Below are 20836 nucleotides of genomic sequence, written 5' to 3'. Positions count from 1 at the left end.
AATAGAATAGGCTGCTTTGAATCATTTGTATTTTTTATTTAAGTTGTCACCTGTGTTTTCCTTTACGTAAATAAAAACATTTCCACCATAAATTGAAGCATAAAAATCCACCCAAATGCAGGAAATTAAGTGTTTGAAGCTCAAGATTTTCCCAGACCCTCAGTGCGTGAAAGAAATCTGCACCTCTGATGTAATATCAAGTTTACCTGGTCCAGATGTTGGGGGCTGGGGAGGAGGTCCTTGTCCCTTGGCTATGGAAAGACAAAGAATGACTGTAAATTACAGCATTAGAACAAAACAATAGACATGAATATAGAGTGTATCTGACCTTTTTTGCAGACAAATTCCTTTGTGGCCGTGCAGTAATCATCATTGAGTTTTCCAGGTTCCTGGTGATTCATCCCTCGGAGGTGAGCACAGTCCTCGTCACCCTGCCAGTTGTCTGGCTGGTTGGGCGCCCAGGGGAGGAGGTCCTGAGATCCAAAGGAGAAAAAAAATGTTGCTTTTTCATCAGCAGCTTCAAAAGACAGAGAAATCATGGTTGACCATGCTCATGTTTCCTGGTCTGGTATTCAAACGTTCTGGAAGTAAAATAGCAACAGTCATATCAAAAACTTTAGTTTTAGTATCAGACCAATATTTACAGTAGATCTCTCTACCTGGGACATATCCCTGATACCTATCCCCTAAAGTTATAAAATACTGGCTTCATAAAAGCTGTCCCACTGCCGGCCTCTGTTAATATTGGTAAACACATACATCTTCATTTGTTTGCTTCTTTTTTTTTGTTTGGAAATTTTTCTTTATAATCCGAAAACAGCTTCTCAGACATTTTGTGGCGTTTTTCCATCATGAGCCCGGCTGCGAGCAGCGGCACCACTGCAGAGCCGACGGCAGGTGAAACCATGGCCGCCGGGGATGCCCCTGTTGGCGGACTCACCACTGAAATGTCCACCACCTCCTACGGCTCCAGCAGCCACACCGGTAGCGGCTCCCATCAATTTTTTGGATACTTGATCTTTCCATGATTTTCAAATATTTGTGATCATTTGGATAACTATTTAATTTCTTGGTGTCTAAATGATATGGTATATATAAGATAAGGTATATGTATCACTTACTGCAGGCGTTCCATCGGTGTATACCCACTGGTTTTCAACATTGATATCATTTAAACCCACCCACACTTCCGCTGGCATGTGAGCTGAAGACAAAAGACAAAAACATCAAGCTCGTTTGAATTTCAAACTATAAAGTTAATATTTATATGTAAATTCTTGAATGATTTCATGATAATTGGATGAACTAGAGTGACTTCTTAGCCGCTCACCGGTCAGGAAACTCAGTTCCTCCTGTGAGTGGAAGCTGGCGAGGTGAGCCTGCTCTTTGTTACAGTGAGCCTCAGCATCATGCCAGTTTTTCACCGACTCAGTCTCAAACTGATAGCAGAAGTCCCCATACAACAAATATCCATTGTCACAGTGGGAATCTGAAGTTAAAAAAAACAACAAAAGTTAGTCAACACAGCTTTAGCGAGACAGTATAAGGAGAGGAAACACGACGACGTCTGACTGACCAGGAGCTGCCGTCGGTTTGGGGTTCTGTCCACCTGTCATCTCACAAATGTAACCCAGACTCTTGAAGCAGTTGGTTGTTTCCCATTTGCCCTCATAATTTCCTGGAAGAGAACATAAACCGATGTTGGTCTTGCAATGACAGCTTCAGGTGTCAGTTAAAGGTCAGAATAAGAGATTGTACCTGTGAAGATTTGCCCACAGTCCCAGAAGCCTGCAGTGTTTCTGGGCCAACCAGGACCGTAGTTGGAAAAAGTGATCACACTTTTATCCACCCATTTGAAATCCCCATCCTGGTCCTTATCTGGTGACATCACAAACCACAAAACGAAAAGTTATTTTCACAAATCACATGTAGACATGTCTGTCTTTGTTTCACAGTAGGCATCAGAAGATTGAGTGTGAAGAATACCTGATAAACCGATCCAGATGTCGGGAATATCGACTTGGTGAAAGTCTGGAAGATACCCGTTTATGAAGTACTGTTCTTCTTGACTGCACAAGAGGAGAAGGACAGAAATGACAGACAGGGTAAGATTTCTACTGTTCTGATGCAGTCCTGCAAAGCTTCTCAGCTTTTTTTTAAGCCTCTTTTAGCTCCTTGTTTTGGTTTTCAAGCAGCAGTTTGAAATAAAAAGCTCTGATAAACCTACTGTATGCATCCGGCCCAGGAACAAACGACAAACGGACAGAGTTTGTTGGTGAACTTAATGGAGGTAAGTGGATGTTTCCCTCTGTTTTGTGTCTGCTCGATGGGTAAATGGGCAACTGTTTGCTGAAACATTCAGTATAGCAACTCCATTTGGCAATAATATGTCAGTGTTGTTATTATCAGCTTGATCTGGTGCCCCAAGTGGCTAAAAGACAATTAATGAAGCTTTAACTTTTGTGATAAAACCATTTAAATATTCATGAATTCATGTGACTGGCCATCATAAAGTCAGAAAACCAAATCAGTGACTTTAAAATTAGCTTAGATGACATCATACGTCCTAATTTTCTGTCATATATATCATTTTACGATGTCAGATGTTCATATGAAACATAAAGAAAGTTTCAAATAATGAGGTAAATGTAATAAAAGTAATCCCTGTGAGAAAAAACCTCACGCTTCAGACCGCTCTGGCTTTGGCTACAAGGTCAGCTCGTGACGGATTTCTGCCATGGGCACTTTCCTGCACCGTTTACGTTACATACACTGCTGTAATGTAAGCTCTAATCTTTGCTGATGTTAATTTCTTCACGATTTTAGATCATATTCATGCTGGAACACGTGATAGTATAGTTTCAGGTTTAGAAGCCTTTAATGGTGATTTGTCACGGTATAAAGTGTCGCTACAGTGCCGTTATTGCTCTGCAATGAGGAAGTCGTAGAAAGGCTGAGCAATAAGAACAGACTGGGTCATTTCAGTTTCAGACAAAGGTGACCCCAGGTATATTCAGACAGACAGGAAGCGAAAAATAATGTGTTTTTTGAACATTAAAGCATGTAAACATGTTCTACATTAAACTCAAAATATCAGTATGAACCTGAAAATGTACAAAATAGTTCCCCTTTAAAGGTGGTGGAACTGAGCAGGGATGCTTTTACTGTTTGTGAATTCTAGTTTTCATTTGTAAGAGAAAGATTGGAATATTTCTTTTTTTTGTAAGTTGCATAGTTTCATCTCATCTCATCTTAAACCGCTTATCCGGGGTCGGGTCTCGGGGGCAGCAGCTTTAGCAGGGGACCCCAAACTTCCCTTTCCCGGGCCACATTAACCAGCTCTAACTGGGCGATCCTGAGGCGTTCCCAGGCCAGTGTGGAGATATAATCTCTCCACCTAGTCCTGGGTCTTCCCCGAGGCCTCCTCCCAGCTGGACGTGCCTGGAACACCTCCCTAGGGAGGCGCCCAGGGGGCATCCTTACTTGTCGCTTTTAAAGCAAATGCTTCTTTCCTACCTGTTTATAATCAGCAGGTGGGCCCCCCAATCGGAGCACTTGGTGAGGGCCTCGTGCCAGGTGGTCAACAGATTGATATTACTGACCATCCAATAACAACTGCCAGCAAAGCTCAGCCAGCCAGGAGGGCAGATGGCTGGAGGGGAGATTTAGAGGAACAGCAGGTAAATGTTATATCTTTATTAAATGATTGTACTTTTAAATCTAAAATATTTCTGTATGTCCAAAACAATCCATCTTACTGTTCAGTGGTCGTTTACACATGTAAGGACGCTCGAATCTGCACACATGGGATCTCCATTTCCCAAATTGATCTGACGAATCTTTGATGATTGCAGAACATGCGCCGGCCTGTGTATCACTGTCGGAGAACATGTGTTTAAAACCTTGCACAGACTAATATTTAAGTTTAAATGACACGTGAACAAGATGATATCTCACCCTGAAGGTTGACCTTCAGCCCAGTTATTGTATTGCAGTTGGGTAGCATCAGACCAGGTGTACTCACTGTTTCCTGCTTCAACTTGACATGAAATCTTGTTGCATTTCTGGAGAAACAAAACGTATCTTTTCACTGAGGTTTTCAATATTCATATGAAATATCCAATAATAAAGAGTCGTCTGAGCTTCTTAATGCCCCATTTTGTTTCTCTCACCAGTGTGGAGAGCCCAATCCAGAGGTCAATCCATGATGGGTCCAGTCTTCCTGTGACGTACTGCTCCTCTCCTGCTGAGGTAATGGACACCAGGTCTGCTCCGTCCTGCACACAGTCGCTTCTCGCTTCAGACCAACTCTTACGGGTGGCGGCCTTCAGTTTGTAGCAGTTGGAGCCATACTGTGTCCAGCCGTTGGCTAAGTCACACTGTGGGCCAGGATTAGCTAAAGAGCAGAAGAGAAAATGTGATTAACATGTGGTTAGTCCCCACATTCGGCTAATCTTTGTTCAGATGTGATCACTTTTATTTGAAAAATAAAAGTGCTGTGTCTTTTGCATAAATAGTATTGGTATAATGTCATTTCATTTAGAGTTAAATGTCATTTTTGTTATTAACGTAGCTGGGAATAAACAGTTTTATCTAGAGCTTAGAAAAGTAGAAGAAGTGCTCCTTAGTGCTCCTTTTTCTTTTTACAATTAACACTTGAAATGACAAAGGCACTTGTAAATGACAAGGTGGTACAAAATGTAAACCACCTTTGGTGTTGCATGTTTACCTCTGTGCTTAAGATTTCATTAAACTCATTTTCTCCTTTTAACAAAATGAACCAAAACCCTGATAACGGGGAAGTTCTTGGGTAGACATTAACAAGAAAATAACTATGAAAAAGAATTAAATCAGGTTTTAATTGAATTCAAACTCTACTACTAAGCATGTTTACAAGATATTTAGTCAATGTTGAGAAACAACACTCAGTGGAAATGCTATTGACAAACATTGCTCCAAACTTGAACCGTTTACTGGACTGGACAACAAATAATACCTAAAGTCAAATAAAAACATACAAATAAAAAGTTATTAAACATAAACAAAACATTGAAAATGCTTCCCAAAAAAGGAAAAGCACTTAAGAAGAAAACATGTTTTTACAATACATACAGTATCTTAATCAGTGAGGACACGTCATGTGACATCTTGCACCTTAAAATCCACATTGTATATTGTAATATAGTGTTTTAAATTTGCGATACTGTACTCTTTTTGTAGCTTATACTTTTTATTGTATTTCATATTTTGTATTTCTGATTGCTTTGTACCGCTGCTACGATGGCCTAATTTCCCCTCAGGGATAAATAAAGTTATCTATCTATCTATCTATCTATCTATCTATCCATCCAGTCAGGACACATCTGCCTGGATGTCATATGATGTGTTTTAAAGTATACATTTAAACTGCAGATATTGCACATGCAAATCAATTACAAATGTATGCCTTTTTACATGCAAAGAGACATCGACAATTAAGTATTTTCTACTCTAGAGTTTCAGCTCTGCAGCTTCACAAAACAAGATCCACCTGTCAAACAGTGCGGATGCTAGTCGGTGGGCTTACGGTTGATGTGCTTGCAGATGTACTTCCTCTTAACGTCACAGTTTTCGTCATTCCATTGTCCAAAGCTAGACCCGACCACCTGACCACAGTCCTCCCCGCTATCACCCCAGTTATCAGGCTGACCCGACATCCAGTATCTGTAACAGGAGATGTAACAGATCGTATTGGTTGAACATCAGTAAAAAGACTTTTACGTCATTGAGTGTGCAGTTATCACACTTTTATTCATGTATGAATGCTTTTTCTGATACTGGAACAGTACTACATACTCGAGGTAAGGTATAAAAGGACTCCCGTCACTCCACTCCCAGACTTCTTCTGAGACTTTATCATTCAGGCCCATCCAGTAGATCTCTGTGCCGATTTGTGTCCTCACCCACAACTAGAAATGAGACGTAAAAATAAATTAACCCGGCGTGTGAAATGTTTTTATCAGATCTCGTTTCAGGAGGCCTTTGCTTCTCACCCTCTCATGGATGTCCTGAATGCTCATCAGGTTGCTGTTCTGAGCCAAACAAAACGCGTTGGCCTCCTCCCAAGACTTTGTATCAGTTGAAAAAAAGTAACATTTATTCTCATACTCCCTCCAGCCTTGCTGACATTGGCCGTGGGCTGAAAAAAACAACAAAACATACTCATATTGTGCAAGTATATGACGAAAATGTGATATATTGAATACAACAAATTACATGAAATAACACAGCAAATATGTGTGACATGAGATTACAACATTATAAACATCTTCCAGTCAGCACGGACAGTAGAATAAAAGTACTTTGATTACTTTTCATGGCTGATACGTAAAAAAAATTGCCCAGTTGATGTGAAATTTCACAAGCTTGTGAATCATTTGAATGATCATGAATCATAAAAGTCCCATGACAGATCCACAGTCCAGTCATGTCAGTCATCTCTCATACAAATCTTTGGGTAATGTTTCACTTTAACAACTTTAACCACAAGACACTATAGAATCACATGTTTTGCGTGCATCAGTAAATGGGTTGAGAGACCACAACCGCCACTGATGCAAAGTTGAACTTCAGCGCAATTTAACAAAGCGCTACCGGACAGAGTGAGGCTTCAGAAACATCAGATACTAAAAAAACCTAAGAGACCAAACTCATCATCACACTCTTCAGCTTGGATGTTCACCGATACTAAATACTGTATTTCATAATACAAAATACACTACAATCCTCTGCAACCTGATTGAAAATAAGTTGAACAACAAAGTACGAAAGATTAAGAAGTCTCTTGAATAAAGCATTTTTTGTTTCTATGTTCTGAAAAACACTATATAGACTATTAACCTTGTGGTTCCTGTAGAAAAAGGAAAGCTTTTTCTATATCCATGCCATGAGTGAATAAATTGCTCAGTTTACAGCTGAATTAAATATAAATTAAATGTAAAACCAGTTTTCTTATTCTACTGTGGAAATTGATTGATATGAATTTATTTTCATTTCTACCCATCCTTATTACTTTTATGCCAAAACAAAATTTAAATGGGATGAGATTTATCCAGTTATCTTCAACCGCTTGCCACTATTGGGGTCGCTGGAGCCGATCCCAGCTTACTCGGACTGACAGGACGCCAGTCTGTCTCAGGACAAACGGAGACAGAAAACCATCCACACTCACGGGCAATTTAGAGTCATCAATTGACCAAACACGTGCATGTATTTGGACTGTGGGAAGAAGCCGGAGAACCCAGAGAGAACCCACACAGGGGAGAACATGCAAACTCCACACAGAAGGGCCCCAGCTGGGATTCAAAGTAGCAACCCTTTCACTGTGAGGCAACAGTGCCACCCACCACACCACCACTGTGAAATGTCTTCAAACATATAGCAAAAGGCAGAGTTAATGTACTCAATGTCCCCGAGTTCTGCGTTTACATCCAAACACACATTTTAAAACAGATCAAAAGCACAACTTTCAGTTCATATCTCACACGGTTCTTATTGGCGTTTGTTTTGAGCATTCAGAAACTAAAAGGAGGGCCAGTGCTCTCAGGTTTACGCTTTGACCTCCTCAAAAAGAGACTCACCGCAAGCAAGAAGAGCAGCAAAGCTGAGCAGCTGCAGAAGCATTCTTTGTCTTCTGTCCATTTTTCTTTTTCTGGGTTTTCCTCTCAAGGTGTGTTTCTACGCATCCTAGCTTTAAGTTTTTCCCCAAACTCCCCTGAACCTGGCAAAGTGTGTGATGTTCTCGACCTCACAGTTATCAGACGTCTGAGCATCGTCTCTTTGGTTCACCTCTTTTCAGCATCCGCCCAGGGTCCAAAGACTGAAAGCAGTAAAACACAGACGACAAACACTTGACCTCTTCCCTCAATTTCTACATTACAACCTACGGTTCTCAAATAAAACTTAAATGAGGAAAAACAACCAAAGTATTTTGATTCCACAATGTTCAATATCAAGGCTAAAGCATTAGAATTTCATATAACCACAAATAACAAACCCAGAAACCCAGATTTGACTATGCAAAATGGACATAGGTGAAAAAAAAACACCACATAAATTATGTTAACGTAAAAGTCCTTGAGTCAATGGACTGACTGTGTTTTATAAATAATATGTGAGATGAGATCAAGCGATTAACAACAACAATTTGTGCAACAGTAGCATCAGGCACCTTTAAAAACATCGATTATGGGAGAGCGCACGTCACATTTGACAGTGAAACCACAAAGTCCAGAAGACAGTTTAAAACAACGTCGTCAGCTAAACATTTAACTTTATACGGCCAAACCTCTGCCTCTAACTGTTACTTTTTAACTCGGTTTAGTGGCATGTTACAAAACAATAAATGCTAATTTTGTATGAAATTATCTTTTATATGCGATATTGCTCAGCCGACACATCAGAACCGGGAAAACTTGTGATGTCTACTTTTCAGAAATACTATAATTTTATCAAACATCATTTAGAATAAAATCAAGACAAACAACAACAACAGCGTTTTTTTTAGAGCAGTCTGATGGGAATGTTGATAGAGACTTTTTTACAACAGACGTTACAGTTAGTTTTATAAAAAGCATTAAAACAATAAGTGTTAGAGGAAAATAAAGACTGAAAGACCAACCAATAAACTTTTCACATAGCTTTATTGTACCAATGTATACCAATAGCATGTAAATAAAAAGCACAAGATGGAAGCAGTCCGGAGGAGCAAAAACAACACAAAGTACAGTTAGGTTTACAAAAGATTTACAAAATAGGTTTCTGGCTCATTTGCTGACAAAGTTGGCAACAAGTTTTTCTTCAGTTTCAGTGTAAAATGTACCAGGTTGGTAATATGCACTAAAATGAAGGACATAAACTGTGCAATAATATTTCTATTTCTAGTATCAACATAGCATTTATGTTTTAAAGTCATCAATCTGTCAGCCTATTCTGAAAAAACTAAACTGTTGGCCAAAAAGAATTACATTTTTCATAGATAATATGACGGAAAGTGTTAAATAAACATCTTTAAAACTATAACATGAAATTCTCAATTTAGGACAAAAATATACTCAGACTTCACATCTATTCTAGGAAAATAGTGCACAGCAATGGATTAGATAGTGTAGTAAAGGAGAATACCAAAGATACACCTATTTTATTGTACAAAATGTTCATATATTAAAATATAACGCAACCATCTGCAGAGACAAACCTCCGCTGCATCTCATACACATCTGAAAGCACTCGGATTAGGGTTTCTGACAGTCCAGCTATCGTCAAACACAAATCTTCAATTTGAATATCTGCCCTTGTCCGTTTGAACAGATTTCAATACAATAATGTAAAACTGGAAAAGAACTGCAGAGGTGCACTGTATTGCTCTCAGGGATGTAGTCATCAAACATTTCTCTACCCTGAGGTCGACATGATGGTGGCGACTCAGGATTCAGCAGGCGTTTAGCCAGATTTGTATCTACAGCTTCTCAGAATGGCTGACATTTCTTTGTGTTTTGCACTTGCAGCAGTTCAATTCCTTGGACTGGTCACCTCGTACCCAGTGGATGATTTTTCCCCAATCAGCCTTAAATGATTGTTCTAACACAACTACAGGCATATTCCAGCTACAACTAGTGCAGTATGATCCAGCTTACTGCTGTTGGAACTGCCGATAGAATAATTCTGAAATGCATCTTTAAAAAGTCTGACTTTCACTTAACCTAGCATGAGATCGCGTGAATCTTGGAAATGTATTTGACATCTTAACATCGTATTTCAGACTGAGTGATGGAAATGTTAATGTTTTAACTGCACACGCTGAAAGGAAGGTGTTGAATGCAGTATGATTTCTTTCAAATTACTGATTTGTCACAACAGCTGCAGAGCCAACGATTCCAGAGATGTTCTTAATGAGGAGACATTTGAAATGTGCTCATACTGGCCTATTATACAGCCCACATTCATAACTAATGTGTAGTTAACCTAGTAGTCCAGAGTCCCCTCTCTTACTCAAGGCGTTAGTATTAAAAACTAAAAGGCTCAGCTACTTTGTTCCCTTAAAAGAAAAGTTAAATGTGTCAAGGCAGTCAAACAGAAGAGGATACAGTACAAAATACTACATTTCTGATTGCAAATAACGTCAGCAGGAGTCAAGAACAATGTGTCATTCTGTCAGAGAAACCTCCGTAATGTTCCTTGATCACTGAGTGCAAATTGAACATCGCCTAAATCTGATTAAGGCTGATGTTCAGACAGTGGCGACAGTTATAAAGTTTCTCAGGGCCGAAAAAATAATTCATTCACTCTTTGTGTGCTTTTTTTTGTTGCGCAGTGATCAGATCTGATGGTGGCCTGGCAGTCAGTCACCTGGTAATGAGTGGAGCGGCGGTCACATGCAGTTGGCCACGTTGCTGGAGCCCTGGCCGACGTCCCTGATCTGGCTGACGTGAGACGAACAGACAGCCACTCCGGCTCCGGCACGGCAGTGAGAAACTGAACCCACCAGCTCCCATCTGCACAGCAACATATAAAATCACAACAAAATTATCACAAGACATACTGAAATACAGTCCTGAACAACACAGCAATATATCTGAGCATATAAGTATGTCACAGGTTGAGCCCTGTTTCAGTACACAGCATAAAACATGGATGTAGTCTCTGTGGTTGGATGGTTTCTGATGTGTCAAAATGAAGCATAATGAAGACGACCTCCCCAACACATTACATCGCAAAGTCTTCATTCGTCTCCTCCTCACCTGTTCATTCTAGGCTCAAAAGCCTCCACTGTGTTCAAGTAGATGTTCCCGTTGTGACCCCCGACTGCGAACACTCGTCCCATTACAGTGGCTACCCCGACACCCCCGCGTGGGGTGGTCAGTTCAGACACGTACTCCCAGCGGTGCATTCGTGGGTCAAAGCGCTCTACAGAGCTCAGGGGGGAATTGTCATCAAAACCACCTGTAAGAAACATCAGGGAGGCGATATTAAAAATCTTACCTCAAGTAAGTTAGTCAAAAAAGCTCAAGGGTGAAACAGGAAACTGACATGTATAATATAACTTCACATCAAATAACACGTGTAAACACCACACTCAGGTGTAACAACTGCTCTGAGGAGATGTATGTTGTTGATAATGGAGCAGGCATAACATAAGAGGATTCCCTGTATTATAGGAGGCCACAGCTACTGATCGGGCAAAATGCCACAACAGATGGTTTAATGAACTTTGAATGACTCAAATTTAAGTGGTACAATAAAATAAAAATCCTATCATCACACTCTGTTAATCAGTTACCAGATAACTTCACAAAACATGAACTTTTGTCTTTCCTGATTCATGTATTTGTGTATAAAAGTGTTGGGTGTGTATCTAGGAGGCATGTGAGCCGTGTTTATCTATTCCTCTCACCCACTACATAGAGGCAACCATTTAGTTTGCTGACTCCATTTCCGGCCCGTCGCTGGCCCATCTCGCTGACTTCCGTCCACTTGTTGAGGTGTGGGTTAAACCGCTCCACACTGGACAGGGACGCCACGCCATCATTACCTCCCACTGCATACACAAAACTCTGGCGAGGAGAGGTCATAACGCCGTGAAGTCCGGAGTAGATATCATACATCATTCACAACTGATTGGCCGTCCTTTGCAATCTTACCCCCAATGCCACAGATCCCACTCCTCCTCTTGGTGTGTTCATTGGAGCCACACCGCTCCAGCAGTCACTTTCGATGTCGTAACGCTCCACGTCATTGAAGCAGGAGTTGTCATCCAGACCTCCAATAGCGTAGATAGGACCGCCAAGAGCTGCCAGGGCTATACCCCTCCTGAGGAACACACATATCCTTGCTCAGAGTACTATTTCTGCTATTTAATCCATACACCAGGTAAAGTAAAACATACTGTAGATGGTAAATAGAAAAAAGCAAATAATTTTATCAAAATTTAGGATTGTCAGATAAACAGCAGACGCTAAGACTAATAGCTGTTGGCTTAAAGAACAGTATGAATCATTTCTCAGCTTCTGTATAATCATTAAATTCTACATTCTTAATTACTTTGTCCAGCTTAGTCGATTTGACCCCCCCAGACAATCCTACTCGCTACTTCAGCCGCTCTGCATTGCGTTTTAACTTTTCATAACTATTCCATATTTTGGAAGGCTGTTGTGACAATGTTGCTCAAAATGAGAGATCATGAGAAGCTGGAGGTTGTAAAATGTTGGCTCAGGAACATTCATTTCCTCTCCCAGAATGTGAGCCAAAGCAAAGTCCCATTCACATTCAGTATACTGTAGTGCGTGTGTACCTCTTGGTGTTCATGGAGGCTTTCATCATCCACTTGTTGGTGAGAGGGTCAAACATCTCCATGTTGCCTAAGTGTTCGTTACCATCATGGCCCCCAACTGCATAAACTTTGCCTAAGGAAACCAACATCAAACAGATATGAAGATGAGTCTTTATGATTATGTGACCTGACCAGTAATTACAAATGATCTATGTATTCATAGAAAATGTGCATAAAATCCACTACGTTGTCGGTTCATGTAAATAACAGAAACACCTCTCTGTATAATGTGACACAGCACCACAACCTGCAGCTTCCGAAATGATCATAAAGTTGGATCCACCACTTTCTAAAAACCCCTTCAACAAAAACTGAACATTATAAACTTCATGAATGTAGGATCTTTTGAAAGGCTGTTGTATTAGACTGCATTAGTTTCAGCTAGGTGTTCCTAATAAAACAGGCAACTGAGTGGATAATGTAATAACTGTTTGACTTTCCATGCCATATTATTATATACAATCCCTTTTACCTCCTACAGAGATTACACCCACGTGACGCCGTCTGCTGTTCATTTCAGGACCAAAGAACCAGCTGTTCTTAGTGATGGAGTAGCACTCGATGCTGCGAAATGGGTCACCAGAACCCCCTCGGCCCCCCACACAGAACAAAACCCCTGAGGAAATGGTAGGAAAGAACAAAATGTTGGCGCAGTAAGATAACACACATCACACACACATGCCCACAAAACCTCAGAATAAATATATTTTTTAAAAGATGAAGCAAATATGACAAACTTTGTACTAACAAGACGTTATGTTAGAGGCTGTCCACACGAACAGGGGTATTTTTGAAAGCGTGTGTTTCTCTGCAGGGTTTGGCCTTAAACTGCATAACCGCAGTTGTGGGCTCCTGAAACTGGAGTTTTTTGTAACCCTAATCCAGGGTGAACTTTTCGAAAAGTGCGGTTTCAGTAGTCATGTGTGGACAGGATGACCGAGGAAAACGGCAATTTGTTTTTAATATTGTTTGATGGTAAGCAGTAAGTTGTATCCATTGAGAGACTTGTGGAGCACTCGTGACCAGCGTGACCAGCTGACGGAGTTGCTGTAATGGAAGACCTAGCCAAAATGCTGGTGCTATTTACTTGTCAGCAATTTCTGTGGTTCTCATTCAACTACTCAACCACATCCAGCAACAGATACATCAGCGTGATCTATTAAGATAATAATAATAATTATTATTATTTTTAATAATTATTTTTCCAGCCTTGTAATCGGCTAAAATTACCTTTCCGTAAATGCTATCGCCACCTACTGCTTTGGCATGTGCATGACATTGTTTGAGGGGGATTTTGCGGTTTCATGTGGACGGAGATATTTTATATAACACCGGTGGTGTGGGCAGGAATTTTTCTTTAAACCAGGGTCCATCGGTTTCAAAAATACCTGTGTTCGCGTGGACTAGGCCTAGCAGTGTATTCTTTAAGATGAAAAAAGAAGAAGAAAAAGTGCTGAATGTTACTAAAAATGCCATAAAATCAGTAGTTACATGTTCAAAGCCATAAACCACCATAGAAGTACTACCTGCAGTGTGTTTCCGGGGTATGGTACGAACTGAATACTCAAAGTCCAGCACCACCTTGTTGCTGAGGTGCAGGTGGTAGTTCCTGGCTTCATCCATCAGGTCCCGACAACTCAGGTTACCCTTAATCATCTCGTCCTTAGCCACTGTTCCAGTCAGGAACTCTACAGGGAGCAGGGGGAGGCGCACCTGAAGGAGAGACCAGCATACACATTGTATTGTGGTTGTAAAAGTGATTACATAAAGCTGTGAACACATATGTAACATTCATTTCACACATTTCTGCAGCTAAACCTTCAAATAAACAGTAAACTACGTCATATAAAGTCTACTGGAACACACACAGAGGTACTTCCGAACACAAAACTTTTGGCGATATTAAATTCTGGAAGATGCAACCTTAGTTTACGGAAAATAGATCAAGCGACACCCTGTTATTGCCTTAAGATGTGCACCCTCTTACCTGAGACATGATCTGGTCCAGCCAGGCCTCGTGATGCTGCGGGTTTGATTTCAACCATTTCACTGCTGCATTGTACACCTGTGTCTCTGAATGGATATTGAGCTCGCTGGAGGACAATAATGTGCGCAAGTGCTGTGGCGACACGCAGGTAAAGTCCTCACACTCCACTACCTCCGTGAAGTGTTCACAGGCATAGCGGTCAGCCATGTCCATGAGGTCCACACGATTGTGACTCTCAGCAAAGGTACGAACTGCCAGGCAATTAGTAGGGTGAAAGTGGGCCTTCATGTACTCACAGCAGGCTCTCGCCACCAACTCCACCTAATAGATTCAAGCAGTAATAAAGACATTTTACAGATGATCTGTTACATAATGGAATTCGGTTCTGTGTACAAAATTGTCATAACATTTTGATTTGCTAAGTAAGTATTTGAGCATCAGTACAAAAAAGAAAATGCAGATGAAAATGCCTTCACGGCTTGTTGATCGATTGTATTTGTGTTTCTTTACCTGAAGGATGCAGGCAGCATAAAGCAGTGGCTGGACATTGTCCACAGTTAATGTTAGCTTGGAGGAGTAAGCAAAATGCACCAGGTCCTGGATAGCGTCACCATCAAAGTCCTTGATCTCTATCAGTTCCTGCTTAGCCTCGGACATCTCTGACAGGAACATGGCCCTGAGGGAAGGAATAGTCACTTAGACAAGAACGAGAAAAAATACCTTCTACAGAGCTGTGTGTAGTGCTGGAAAATATTACCAAAAAATAGTTTCATGGTATTTATTAAGATTCTGGTGGTTTCACGGTATATTACAGTACTTTTTCTTTTTTTGCATGAGAGTTAGTTGGGTTAGTAATTGTTGTGTTAGAAGTTATAGCCAGTAGTAAGGATGGTAACGCAGTAAAATACAGCTTAGCCCACTTCCCTTAGCTCTCCTCATGGTGAACAATATTATATACTTTGCTACCTATTGAAGAGTTACAGCAACTATTTCAGCTATAAAAAACATCTTATTTGTATGTGAAGTACTGAAAATAGATTATAGGCCTAGTTAAAAACAAACCCTCAAAAATAAATCATACCTGAAGTAAGGGATCACACAGGCCAGCACTAGCTTGTGACATGGTATCAACCTACTACCAACCTGCAAAGAGAGACAAATACAAAATATGTGCTTAAAAAAACCACCCTTGTATACAATTTTATGGAAATAATGCTAACAATTATTTTTTGTTTTCATAATTGATTAACCTGCAGATACATTTTTCAATTATTCCTTTTAATAGTTTGGCCTAGAGAGAGTGATAAATGTCCAAAGATATTCAGTTTCATATGATATAAAACAGAGAAAGCAGGAAATCTTTATATTCAAGTAACAGCGGCATGAACTGATCCCCAGAGTATACCGCCGTGTGTTCCACTGGAGCATACAGTTTCCAAAATGCTGGTGATGCTTGAAAGTTTTAGGACACTGTCAACACCAGATTTTTGTCATTGATTAGAGTAGTGGTTAGCTAAGGCTAGCTATGAGAACATCAATAACAATACAGGAAATTGCTTTACTGCCATTTCAAAAGCATTACATATATCCCAAAAACAGTAATCACAAGAGAAATGTATACATTCCTTTTATTTGCTTAGTTGGCTCTAAATTTCTGTAAGTGATTAGTCACTGACTTCAGTGGCTAAGCTAACAGTAGCCATGTTAGCTAAGGCTAGCTCTAATATTAACTTTGGGTACATCTGCATGGATATATGAAATCATTTTACTGTTTGTCACTGACAAAAGCCCCTTCATGCGGCACAAAGGGTATTTGCCTGTGGAAAACAAGCAGCATACCGCTCTAGGGGTCGGTTTATGCCGCTGTACCATCGTGGCGTTCCAGTTGCCACTTTTCAATCTCAGCTTCACTCAATTTTCTTCAAAGTTGACTCATCATTGCAGCTCTAATTAAAAATGAAAATAGCCTACAGTTCAACTGCTCAGACAGGCTGAACTGTGATTTCTGCAGCTATTAAGGGATTGAAAATTAATCCAACCACCACACTTAACTCAAACTCGTAACACAAATGTCTCTCTTTACCTGAGTCAGGACAGAGTGACCCACCTTCAGTGTGACGTCACAGAGCTCTCCTACTTCATAGAAATGCCTGAGGGAGTTATGGAAGTCCTTCCAAGCCTCATGAGCTTCAAAGACAAAGGACCCATCAGGCTCACAGTCTGCTTTCAATGCCCTGTTTCCAGGCCGCTTCTCCTTAGGCTTCAGCTGCTTGGCATGGTCTGGCACCACATCCCCTGGTGCCATAGCTGGCTACAGGTAACAACACCTAAAAGAGAGATGAGAGAGTTTCCGGTTTGAAAAAAAGAAATCACTGAATCAATGATTAATCAGTAGAATCAACAAAAACTTAATCAGCAACCATTTTCACAGTCTAAACAAAAAACTCAAGGATTGATTAAATCAAGAGATTTACTGATAATAATCAAACAATTACATAAGTATGCTGTGAACTAAATAATAAATAATAATCACTCATCCTTAGCAATAAGCAGACAAATGTTGACTGCCACTGACCGCCTGACATAAAAAATAACTTGTAGAAATAGAAATCGCAACTCTCTGCAAATAACATTCTGCAGGCTTCAATTGAGGAAACAAAAGGGAAATCAGTGGTGGGGGAGAATGCCTGCCAGCTGGGCAAGTTTGGTCAGTATTCCTCCCCCTTTCAGTGTCACTTCCCCTTTACTCATTCAGCAGAGACTGGAGCCAAATGTGAAGAAAAAAAACAGGGCAAGCAGATTCCTCCAAGCTAACATAACAACAGTGTGCAGACAATGCTGAGCCATCAAACCAAATTCCTACCTATTGCTGAATCTGATGAAAAATCTCCACAGATGATATGTCACAGAGAAACTGAGAATAGACAGCCAGAGACCAAAGCTCCACCCACACCTTACAGATGATGCAGTGTCTCTCTCTGAAGCTATGTCTCTGACACTGAATAGACTCAGTGTATCGCCCCCTCATCACTAGTCCTCTCAGCTATACGAGCAGAAACATCAAGCCCCATCATATGCACTAGTGATCAAAGGCTCTCTCTCCACTTCTGTCCTACTTTGTAGGTCCCTTCGTTGAAACCACATGAAGGGAGTTAGTGATATCCACTTAAATCAACGAGAGATTCAGGAACACTTTCATGGCCTTAAGATGATAACGTTGTCATGTTGTATTATTTATGGGGAAACAGTCAATAATTTAAAAGCAGAGATGTATTGCACAACTCAATTTCACTGAATACAAACTGAAAGCAGTATGTGCCAAGCCAAGAGCAAATTCATACACATTTTCTATGCATCTGCATCGTGAAAGAAAAAAAAGAGGGACTACCGACTACCACAAAGCACCCATGTGATCCTACTGTTGTCAGCAAATACACTCAATGCTGTTCTTCCAAATGTTTGGCCTTTGATCAGAATATTGTGACAGTAATCATCAATTCCTATAACACTGAATGACTATATTTCCCCATCACTTTTTAAGAGATTAGGTGAGGCAGACTGTGTAAAAAAGGAGTATGAATATATATGTCAAAGAGGGTATTTATTATGCAAGTTGCTGGGAATGCCTTTCACCTGTATTTCACCTATTGTGTTGTACTTCCTCTGATTACATGTCACAGATGCACGTTTACCATTTGATCTTTGCACTTCTTAGACAGCTCACAGAGGGCTTTGGCCTACCTCTACCTCTGTATTAGATACTGCTTGCTGTCTGAAAGTAGTGCATCTTTAGTCCTCCTAGTTAATCAGATTAACCCTCCATGCTTATTTATATATTGGGTACCAAACATGCATCTGCTCAAGTATAAAAGTGTGAAAGCTAACGACACTTTTCCTTGCACATGCCTAAAATATACAATAAATTGACCCATATGCAGGGCTCCTCTTCCAAAGACAAGTTCAAACACTACTCAAGCATTTCAAGGTGCATTTTCATGCTTTTCCAGCACATTACAGCTGTGATAAACTGCATATTTGTATACAGTCCAACAATCAGTAATCAGTATACTTATTATTGCACTTGTTCCTCACATTAAATTAAAGGCTATAGTCCTATTATACAACCAACATGATGTTTTGAGAAATTAAAGGAACACTAACTCGACTAATAGATCGACAGAAACATAATCATCAACCAAATGTCTGTAACAAAGAGGCTTAAACAGCTACAACACAATGTCAAGAGAAGAGGTAAAAGACAAACATCCCACAAACAGACGTCAACAGTTTATGAAGACGAGCTCGGTTTATCAAGAGGTTATAGCAGTTAATATTAATGTGTACGTACCGTGTTATCATTGTATTTATAACGTTGAACCACATATTAGTCTCTCTTTATGAAACCAGACAAACAATAACCCTAAAGACCGAGATAAAGCTATTAAGACAAACACATAACGGCTAGCTTGTTGCTAACAGCAACTAGCAAGCACACTAGCATCCGTGCGCGAGCTAATTTTAGCTGTCAGGGAAACGGGACAGGATTTAACCGGGATTTAAGCGAACAATACTAAATGTGAAATGCTACAAATGACCGTGAAACGTTGGATAATCGTTTCGTTGAGTCAAAAATGTTTAATTTAGATACCTCATGTCGCAGCGAGAATTAAGATGCCGGCTTCATTGAGTGGAATGTTTGGCATTGGCACGTTTGTTGTGATTCCAGGTGCTTCATGGGTAATGTAGTCTTAAAGGGCCTCACCTGAACCTCAGCTGAAGGAACAACATAGAATTCAAGATTCAAGATTCAAGAAGCTTTATTTATCCTGAGGGAAATTATTTTGTAACAGTTTCAATACAAAGGTGGGAAAGGATCAGAGTAACAATAAGCATAAACATAAATCAAATCAAAATAAAGCTAACGTAAGATAAATCAAGCAATGAACTAAGTGTGACAGAGTGCAACAGACGTCGTGGTTAAGCGTAGGTATATACAATATACAACAATACGCACTGTTCAATTTAGCAGCAGATTGAAATAAAATAAGTACAAACTAAATAAGTGAGAAGGAGCAATAAGTTATAAGTGTTAAAAATGTTACAAATGTAGCTGCTAATGCTGGTTAAAAGCAGCCAGTTTCAAATAGGGTTGACCGATATGGATTTTTTAGGACCGATTCAGATACTGATTTTCTTTTTGTTCCATTAGCTTTAGCCGATGGCGATACAGACTGTAGATTTTCTTGAGTCGATACCACTTTTTCTCCCTTAATTTACATCATAAGAATTACATAATGATGATGACAAATGTTACTAGTCTTAATTTTAAAAAAAGGAACATTTATTCATCTCATCTCATCTTCATCCGCTTAACCGAGGTCGGGTCGCGGGGGCGGCAGCTTTAGCAGGGGACCCCAAACTTCCCTTTCCCGATCCACATTAACCAGCTCTAACTGGGGGATCCCGAGGCGTTCCCAGGCCAGTGTGGAGATCTAATCTCTCCACCTGGTCCTGGGTCTAAAAAAAAGCATCTCCAGTAACACGGAGTTGCCTGTGGACGCCTGTCTGTAAATAATGCCGGGAAAAAACTATCATCTATTAGTTTAGATGACTCTAAACTAACGGCGAACACAGCAGCCCGCATCGGCTTCTACCAAAGTAAAAAACATATCAGTCTATCACTTGTTTCAAATGTAATATAGTAGCTTATTACTGAAGCTGATCAGTGTGAAATATCATATATCAATACCATCATATCGAGGAACATACTTTCCAATGTATTTAAACATGCAGGGTAACTCTTAATACTAAGGGTATTAATCATATTCTTAAATGTTTACCTTAGCATTACTCAAACTTATGTATGTTAGAGGAACCCAGATAATTTGGTTGCATATTAATGAATGTATGGAGTAACTCAGAGCGTGCTCACACTATCCTTTTGGCCGCGGCCAAAACCGGTTTTTCAGCTAAAGTCTAGTACCTTTAAGTAGTGTGAGCGCACCCGCTCCGCGCTCAACTGGGGCCAGCTGGGCCGCCACGGCCCGCTTGAAAGAGGTGGGCTTTAGCGGAGCCGTTTGCACATGTACGAGCACGAGCGTGCGCACGTGCACGCGCACGCGCACGAGCCCTACGGCAGTAGCGTTTTGTCCGCCTGTTCGGACATGTAAATAGAAGGACGGACCATGCGCGGACATTTAACAACAACAACAATGGTGGGGAAAGGTTCACGTTGGTGTGATGCGGAGGTGGAGTGTTTACTGCAGATTTGGTCGGATGAAAATATTCAAAAACAGTCGACAAGACGCACATAAAACTCCGAGGTCTATGGAAAGATTTGTAAACAAAGCCACACACGCGATCAATGCGTGTGACGTGTTACGGCTTGAAGGCGTATGGACAGCAAGAAGCATTGGCCGAGGCCCTGGTAGTGTGAGTACAAACGGGGCTGGGGCGCGGGGGGGAGAGGGAGGGGGGACAAG

The 20836-nt window shown here is 40.5% G+C and overlaps 1 protein-coding gene across 1 annotated transcript; it reads right to left on the bottom strand.

The window, feature by feature from the left end:
- Positions 1–8664: 8664 nt before the first annotated feature.
- Positions 8665–19066, bottom strand: klhl8 (kelch-like family member 8). The gene is made up of 12 exons (XM_083929337.1): positions 19003–19066; positions 16462–16681; positions 15436–15497; positions 14865–15030; positions 14355–14675; positions 13894–14080; positions 12840–12983; positions 12329–12440; positions 11679–11847; positions 11432–11591; positions 10779–10980; positions 8665–10532 (listed from the first exon to the last, which is right to left on the bottom strand). The coding sequence occupies exons 2-12, from the start codon at positions 16657–16659 to the stop codon at positions 10409–10411; spliced, it is 1845 nt and encodes a 614-aa protein (XP_083785463.1). The 5' UTR covers positions 16660–16681; positions 19003–19066; the 3' UTR covers positions 8665–10408.
- Positions 19067–20836: the final 1770 nt, after the last annotated feature.

This window comes from Echiichthys vipera, assembly GCF_963691815.1.
Source record: "Echiichthys vipera genome assembly, chromosome: 16".
Classification (NCBI taxonomy): Eukaryota; Metazoa; Chordata; class Actinopteri; order Perciformes; family Trachinidae; genus Echiichthys; species Echiichthys vipera.
Note: the sequence above shows the minus strand (reverse complement) of the source record. Positions and strands in the feature narration are given on the sequence as shown.

Coding starts and splice junctions, on each gene's coding strand:
- klhl8 (XM_083929337.1), bottom strand. CDS start 16,659: ATGGCACCAGGGGATGTGGTGCCAGACCATGCCAAGCAGCTGAAGCCT. Junction 12,984..13,893: donor ACCCCGGAAACACACTGCAG/GTAGTACTTCTA, acceptor CCATTTCCTCAG/GGGTTTTGTTCTGTGTGGGG. Junction 10,981..11,431: donor TGGTTGCCTCTATGTAGTGG/GTGAGAGGAATA, acceptor TGTTTCTTACAG/GTGGTTTTGATGACAATTCC.